The sequence below is a fragment of the Galeopterus variegatus genome, unplaced genomic scaffold (genome assembly GCF_000696425.1).
Source record: "Galeopterus variegatus unplaced genomic scaffold, G_variegatus-3.0.2 Scaffold326, whole genome shotgun sequence".
NCBI classification, from domain to species: Eukaryota; Metazoa; Chordata; class Mammalia; order Dermoptera; family Cynocephalidae; genus Galeopterus; species Galeopterus variegatus.
In genome coordinates, this window is record NW_007726437.1 from 355,305 (window position 1) to 363,276 (window position 7,972).

Here is a 7,972-nt window from a genome sequence, read left to right on the forward strand (position 1 = left end):
AGAGAGAGAGAGAGAGAGAGAGAGAGAGAGAGAGAGAGAGAGAGAGAGAGAGAGAGAGAGAGAACAGAGAGCTGTTGTTTAGGAAGTAATGTCTCCCTGCATTCTGAATTAATGAGAACCAGTAAACGGAGGCAGTTATGAAGGACGAAAATACTCTTAAGGATAAGACAAAACTATGCAAATTTGCCAAGCCAAGCCACTGTCTGCAGGCCCACAGATTTCAAAAAACTATTTGCAGGGCTTTAATCCTTGACGAATGAACCATTTGTGTGTTTCTGCTTTCCGTGTTTGCACTATCTGGTTGTAATTTGAACTTCCTGTGGGACTGGCCTGTTCAAGAGACTGGTTCTCAATGGCAACCTCCTGCCTTCCAAGGCTCTACCGACAGTTCTTTAAAAACAGCACTGGCTTTCTCTCTCGTTATGGTCTTCCTCGTCTAGTCTCTTTCAGATCATTTTTACTTCAGGGTTCTTCTTTCTTGAACTGAGGCCCAGAACATTGCACTGTGGTCCTAATGAAGGTTACATATGAGATTTCATTTGTCTTTCTCTCGCAGGTACAGTCTCACATGTCACAGCCTTTTCCTTCAGCATCTCACACTTGGCTATTTATGATAAAATCTTGCCAATCTTAAAAAATCCTTTATTCTTTATGAAACTTTTGGTTCCTTAGCAGGGTTTACTTTTCCATCACATCTTATCTAAAGATTGGAGCCTGTTTGAAGAACTCTCCAAACCCCAGGATAGAGCCGACCCAAAATCTTGCCAATCTTAAAAAATCCTTTATTCTTTATGAAACTTTTGGTTCCTTAGCAGGGTTTACTTTTCCATCGCATCTTATCTAAAGATTGGAGCCTGTTTGAAGAACTCTCCAAACCCCAGGATAGAGCCGACCAAAATAAGAAAATTGGTGGTTTGAAATAATAATTTTACTGCCTTTAATGTAGCTGAGAAATACTTTACTCAACTCTAAAATTTTATTCCAAGAAAGATCTGGAACAAATTAGATGTAATAGATTGGTCTGAAAGCTGCAGACAGTTGAATGTTTCAAAATGTTCTGAAAGATGCAGAATGTGACAAAATTGCCCCATTAAAATCCTCTACCTCTGACCTAGACCGTGGAGCCTGGAGGCAGAATCTTCATGGACATCTGCTTATGTCCCAACAGTCATAGAACACATAAATGAACTTGATGAAGTACAAGCCATCACGGGAGGAGGAGAAACTCAGAAACAGCAACCTTTTCATTAGGAGGTAAAAGTGAACACAGGAATGAATGAGCACAGGCATGCTGCACCCCAGTGCTGACTTCCCTTGGGCCCTGGTGTCCTCGATGATTTAACAAGGGGTGTGCAGCTCACTCTGCTTTTCCTCAACCCCAAAGCCTACCCAGGCTCCAACCTACCCTCATCATCTCATGTTTCAACAATGTCAACGAACCAAGCTGAGTGAATCCCCGTGACGCTGGATGTGAGGCAGGTATTTAAATAAAAACTCACTTCTAGTGGTGCCTGTGTGTGGTCATGCCCATCCCACCTTGATTTAGTTGCTGGTGCTCTGAGATTGGACAACATGTGTGGTGGCTGTGGGTGAGAATGCCTGCCCATTGCTTCCGAAAGCAGCCACAGGTTACAGAATGAGCACAGCGGTGGCTTACAAAGGCAGTCAGTGTCTCTTCCTCAATCTTTGGGGATATTAGAGTAACTTAGGGAGATAACCAGTCTGTACCAGTTATTTTTATGAAAACTGAAACCCATATGGGTTTTACTGGACTTTGAGGCTTATGTGAGAAGACTTTGAGGCTTATGTTTCCTTTGGAACTCATATGCAATTTATAGACGGGTTGTATTTCAGAAGGTTTTCGTCTAGATGTTTGGAATTCAGAGTGCATTTCTTTTTAGAAATGATGTTTTAAATAGTGGTTCATTTCTCAATCCAATCCACAAAGAAACCTACTCAATCTGCAGTATGGCTTTGATGCTGTAAAACGGTGTATTTGTAATAAAAAATAATAATACCTAAGACTGTTGCTATATGAGTAATTTAAAAAATAGAGAAAAAATCACTGCTATGTTCATTATATTAAGTGCTAATATCTAGGTGGAAATAGGTTTAATTAGAGGGAAATGGAAAAGTATGTGAAAACTTTGTAGGGATTTTGAAAGAATATCTAGGAATTTTCAAAGGATTTAGAGCTGGTGGTACTGGTTGCTTGAAGTGGGTGGTCTGGAAAATGCTTCTAAGGATGTCTAGGTAGTTTCTTTCTCATAAGTGAGTTTCCTTAGAAATCTGTGAGAGGGTTGGGAAGAGGCAGTGAAGGAGAGAGCTCTTTTCAATGGTAAGTGCACAGAAATGAGAATATGCAAAGGAAGGAGAAGTTGACTAAAAAAGTCTATCTGAACATGACAGAAAGGAATTTGACTGCAAAGGAATCACCTGAACCAATGAAGAGGAGAAGGTGGTGGGGGAACTGTGCAAATCTCTCAGCTTCAGAAAGCTGGGGTGGCAATTCCTCTGTGATGGGTTGGTCCACAGTTGGCCTGTGATATTTTGGGGGGCTAGTTCTGTGGGGACCGGAGAATCCTCAGAAAAGTAGAAGAACTTGTTGAAAATGGACTGAACACAAATGCAGATGTTTTAAGACGCATTTACTACCTATCACTCTCCTTATAAAGAAACTGTAGAACCAAATTTTAAGGAATTGTACCTTGGTCTACTCGCTGGGTAAGTAAGACTGAAGACAGGGATTTAATTCTTGCCTGGACAGATGTATTTCTGCCTCCCTGTTCTTTTCACTAAACCTACCCTCTCTCTGCTTCTTATTAAAAATAAAACTATCTATATATTAGAATTAAAAAAAAAAAAACACCAATTAGCTTTGATTCCAGAATCTAAAATTGATGTTAAAATTAAAAATTTCCTAGGTCTATTCTGTTGAAGATAACATTTAAGAAATAATTTGTTTATCACTAATTTCCATTTCATCTTTAAGACAGAGAATAGGGGCCGAGCCCGTGGCGCACTCGGGAGAGTGCGGCACTAGGAGCGCAGCGATGCTCCCGCAGCGGGTTCGGATGCTATACGCGGGTTCGGATACTATATAGGAATGGCCGGTGTGCTCACAGCTCTCACTGGCTGAGCGTGGTGTGGGCGACACCACACCAAGAGTTGCGATCCCCTTACTGGTCACAAAAAAGACAGAGAATAGACTGTTCATCTTTGCATTCTCTAGGAAGAAATAAATTGCCAGGTAAGTTAATAGCAACTTCATCAAGAAATTATTAATATCTCAAGAGCAACATAATTTTCAAGTACTCTCAATGGTTTAAAGCCATTCATATAAAACACACTGATTATCAATTTTTAAAATCTATTTATTGGTAAAAAATGTTTTTGACTCCCTAGGGCATATATTAAATATAGGTAAAAGTACTTTGAGAACCTGCAAGTAAGAACATTTCAACTTTTCCATGAATTTAGAGTTTCAAGAATTCATAAATTGTTATAATTATTTTAGGGAGCTACTACTTCATATTGTATCAAATATTATATATATTTAATTTCTACAGATTGAGAGTTTAAGAAAATGAGCATAATTAAATGGCATTTTAAAAATTAGCAGCCTTGGACAGATTTTTAATTAAAGTCTATACTTTAAAGAGCAATTGGGTAGCAGGGAATGCCAGATGACCAGTATGTTTTACCACTCAGTTTGCACGAATCTGTCACATTTAAGGCAAGTTATCTATCAGTACTGGCCCAGGTAGTTTGCCACAAGGAAAAAAATAACTCACAACCACATGACGCACATGAAACAAGTTGCATAATATATAAAAACATATATAAATAGTGTCATATATAAACTGAACATTATACTCAAAGAGAGTTAGAAGTCTTCTGAATAATCATGTGCTCCAAGAATCTATGACTAAAGCGTAGTATATATTAGATACAGAACAGGATATGTAAAAGTTTTAATTACTTAAATGTTATACATTAACATTTGAAGAAGTTATTTCATAATAAGCTACTGTCCTTGAAGATGTTAAAATCATCTGAATGAAGAGCAACGAAAGAGGAAATGTGAAAAAAAAATTCCAGGAAGGAAGGATGTTAAATAATTTTGTATAATATAAATGGCCTTATTTATTACTTCCCTATAAAGAAGGCAACTTGTTCCCCAGCAATCCTTTACTGTCCAACCCCCCTCTCAGTCCTTCTCTCTTTGAACAGAAGGCATGTTGGGTTGAAAAAGAAAGCCTTTCCATAAAGAAGGCAACTTGTTCCCCAGCAATCCTTTACTGTCCAATCCCCCTCTCAGTCCTTCTCTCTTTGAACAGAAGGCATGTTGGGTTGAAAAAGAAAGCCTTTCATGGCAATGACCCAGTGCCACTGGCCGAGGGTAGAGGCAGACCTGGGTCCTGGATGATGGTTTCATGCTGCCTGCCCTTGCAACATTTCCAACACAGACACTGTGTCCTTGTAGCCATGAGGAGAATGCTTGTTCTGAAATGAAGTTCTCTTCTGAGGACAACATGTGATCAACAAGGTTTTGGTTTTGTTTCCACACAAATGTGACATTTTCAAGGGTTTATGCTAACTATTTCATTCCTTCCCAGGAGGAACCTAAAGCCAAATTTGGATTTTAATCTGGGGGGGATCAGCTTGCTGGATATGACCTCCTTGTTAATGAAAGTGGGGCTCGCAGACCAGCAATGTGGACAGGATTTGGGAACTAGCACAGAGGCATCTCCGGCCCTGCATCTTACAGACCCCCAGGTGATTTGGGTGCACTTAAGAGTTTGAGAAGTGCTGCTCTAGGCTTCTCTATAAGCTTCTATAAAGAAGGGAGTCCTGAACATTCCAGTCTGAGTATTCTCAGGGCATTGAAACAGTCTTTGGTAAATCATCACATTTTACCACTTGCTATTGGCAACAGCTGGAAGAGCCTGTTTTGGCAAAAATCCTTGTGTCTTTTGGAAATGTACCAAAAAGACTTTAAAAATAGCATTTTGTACTAATTCCCCAAAACATAACATGTCTATTTATGATTTTGGTTTGGTTGCGCTGCTAACAGAACCGTCTATAAAAGGTGCATATTAACATGGCTACAGAAATGACAGGTCACCATGAGCAGTGAAACTAAGTTTTCTAGAGTGATATTTTAAATTAGGGTTAATATTTTAATTATAAAACTAAAAGAAAAGGTCTGATCAATGACAGTTGAAGAATAACAACTTATTCTTATAATTCCCTCACTTTTTAACAAGCCACCATTTAAATTTTTTCTTTGCCATACAAAATAAATAAAGCTGCTGGTTAGACCAGACTCCTACCTTTATATCCTGTGGGTTGATATCAGGATTTGTTTGACACTGCAGAGGTCCCAGAGTTTGAATATGAAAAATATAGAGAAGAAATTCGTCCCGGGCAGAGAATGGCCAGCCCACCTCCAGAATAGTGTCACTGATGGTACTTGGTCCAATATTGTGCAGCTGCAAGCAAGTGACAGATTATATAATCGTATAGCACACAGTGGGTAGATAAAATCAAACTCCATATACTCTGCACCCATTTTAAAAAGCATGTATTATTAATTTTAAGTCGTTTTTTCACCTGACTGTGGAAAATAAGGGAATAAATAGTCCATATGGGCAAGAAAAGCTCAGAAATCATGATGTGCTGGTGTTCAGAGAAGACCCTTCAATTTGTGAAACTCAAAGAGTGGATTTTCTCAGCAAATATTATATTAACCATGTCTGATAATTGTGATGTTTACCTTCAAGTTATATTAGTTTAATTATAGCACTAGAAATGCAAATCTAATTACATGCTTTCAAAAATCAGTGATTTTTTCTTTACATTGAAACCTGGCTCTTCTTTCTCAACTACTGACTTATCAATTGCAACCATATGTGACACACTCTCTTTCACCCTCTGGATAAACGGCCATCCATCAAGTGCCAAAGCCCATCTCTGCTGACCACTATTCTCTCCAAGTGTGCATTTCAAAGCTGAGCTCTTTCTGTTTTAATCTTTACATTGAAACCTGGCTCTTCTTTCTCAACTACTGACTTATCAATTGCAACCATATGTGACACACTCTCTTTCACCCTCTGGATAAATGGCCATCCATCAAGTGCCAAAGCCCGTCTCTGCTGACCACTATTCTCTCCAAGTGTGCATTTCAAAGCTGAGCTCTTTCTGTTTTAATCAGCAAATCTCAAATAAAGAAAAGATACATCTCATAAAGAGATGAACGCTTTTAACACACGAATCCTGTACTTGGAGGACACAAAATAGCTCGTCAAAAACACTAAGTACATTTAAATCAATTACATTTTAAAAATTTACTTCAAAGTTAGCAGTGACATTCTGTCCTTTTCTTTTTCTCACAACTATAATGACCTATAAACAATGTATAATTGTTTTTGTTTATTAGGTAGCCTATTTAATTCACATTATCAAAGAAGCATCCATTGATATAGTATATTTTAACACATGAGATTAGCAGTTAAGAAACATTTGATGATTGTTTTTGGCACTACAGGTAATTACACTAAACTTTTAGGACCCACTTATACTAAGATTATAAGCAGGGCTGCCCTGAGAGTGATTGAGTCCGAATATGTTTTCAAACATTAAAGTTTCACCATTCTTGACTGAAAACTGGCACACATGAGCTTTAATAAATTATTTGACAGCTTTTTTTTTTCCCCCAGTGATGTTCTTAAAGCAAGTGGCTTTGGGGACTGTGTTATCCTTTTGCTATCAGAAGAGCTTAAGGCAGAGCTTTGATCCAGCTTTGAACAGGGCTTCTGAATCTGAACACAGGTTGGGCAGATGACGGAGGTTTTCAGGCTGATGCTACCCAGGAGTTGAAGCTTCTCCCCACATATGTAAACAGCTCATCAGTTTTGAAATGGCTTTACTGTTAACCTTAGAGAATGCTATTCATGTCCCTTGTAGCCTGAGATGAAAGTCATAGGCAGAATTATTAGATCACTGGCATGAGTTACGTGGGAAAGGAACAGAAGGCATTAATCAGGAAGGAACCTCAAACAGCAAATGCCTTGGAACACTGTTTTACCAAGATTCCACCCCTGGTTTCTTGAAAATGAACAGGAATAACTATCCTCTAGTGATAGCATTGACTTTATTAAAAACAAAACAAAACAAAAACGTGAACAAGTACTAAACTAACCCTTTACTATATGTTGGTTTCTAACTGTAAGAAATTTAAATGTTTTAGATGATGTGTCAACAAATCTTTTCCTTAGTCACAATTTGACACTTGAAATGGGAAAAGAACCATCAGGTCCTTTTCATGTGTTGCTGATTTGCTTCTGGAAAATATTTTGCTAATCAATGGACTTTCAAATCTCAGAACAAGTTATTCATTTCTAATTTGGGTTATTTGAATACAAAGTAGAATTATTATCTATCTACCATCCACCCATCTCATAATAGTGAATAATTCAGAAACTTTTCTGTCTGGCACCTTCTAGTTGGTGAGCTTCAGTTTAAGAAATGGGTTGGTTTTTTCAGCCAGCCCAGTGGCAACCACTGAGCTGCCACAGGAAGCGCCCCGGGCTCTCCTGAGCCAGGGTGGTGGAGGGCCGAGGGCCTCAGCCACGACCCCCTGAGATGGGCAATCAGCCCAGTGCTGACCACCAAGCCACAGCAAGAAGGGCCCTGGGTTCCTAGGCTGGGATGGTGGGGGGTGAGGGCTTTTGCCAAACCCTTCTGACATTTGCACCCAGCCTGGCAATGGCAAAGCCACCACTGGAAGCCCCCCAGTCTCCCCTATGGGAATGAGGGGGTACCACAGGCTTCAATCCCACCCCTGCTCCTTCCTTCTTCCATCCCATTTCCTTCTCCTTTCCTCTCTCCCCCTCCCTCCCAAATGCTCCTCAACAACATCCTAGAATGTAAAAAATAATATTAACAAAATTACATTTTATTTTAAAAA

At 39.1% G+C, this 7,972-nt stretch overlaps 1 protein-coding gene across 1 annotated transcript in view; it reads right to left on the bottom strand.

The window, feature by feature from the left end:
• The window catches only part of ITGA8 (integrin, alpha 8), a gene marked incomplete at its 5' end in the record, with an annotated part of 186,133 nt that overhangs the window by 38,616 nt on the left and 139,545 nt on the right, over positions 1-7,972 (bottom strand). Inside the window, one exon of the mRNA XM_008567535.1 lies at positions 5,337-5,495. Coding sequence (XP_008565757.1) covers positions 5,337-5,495 — 159 coding nt within the window. The remainder of the gene's footprint in view (positions 1-5,336; positions 5,496-7,972) is intronic.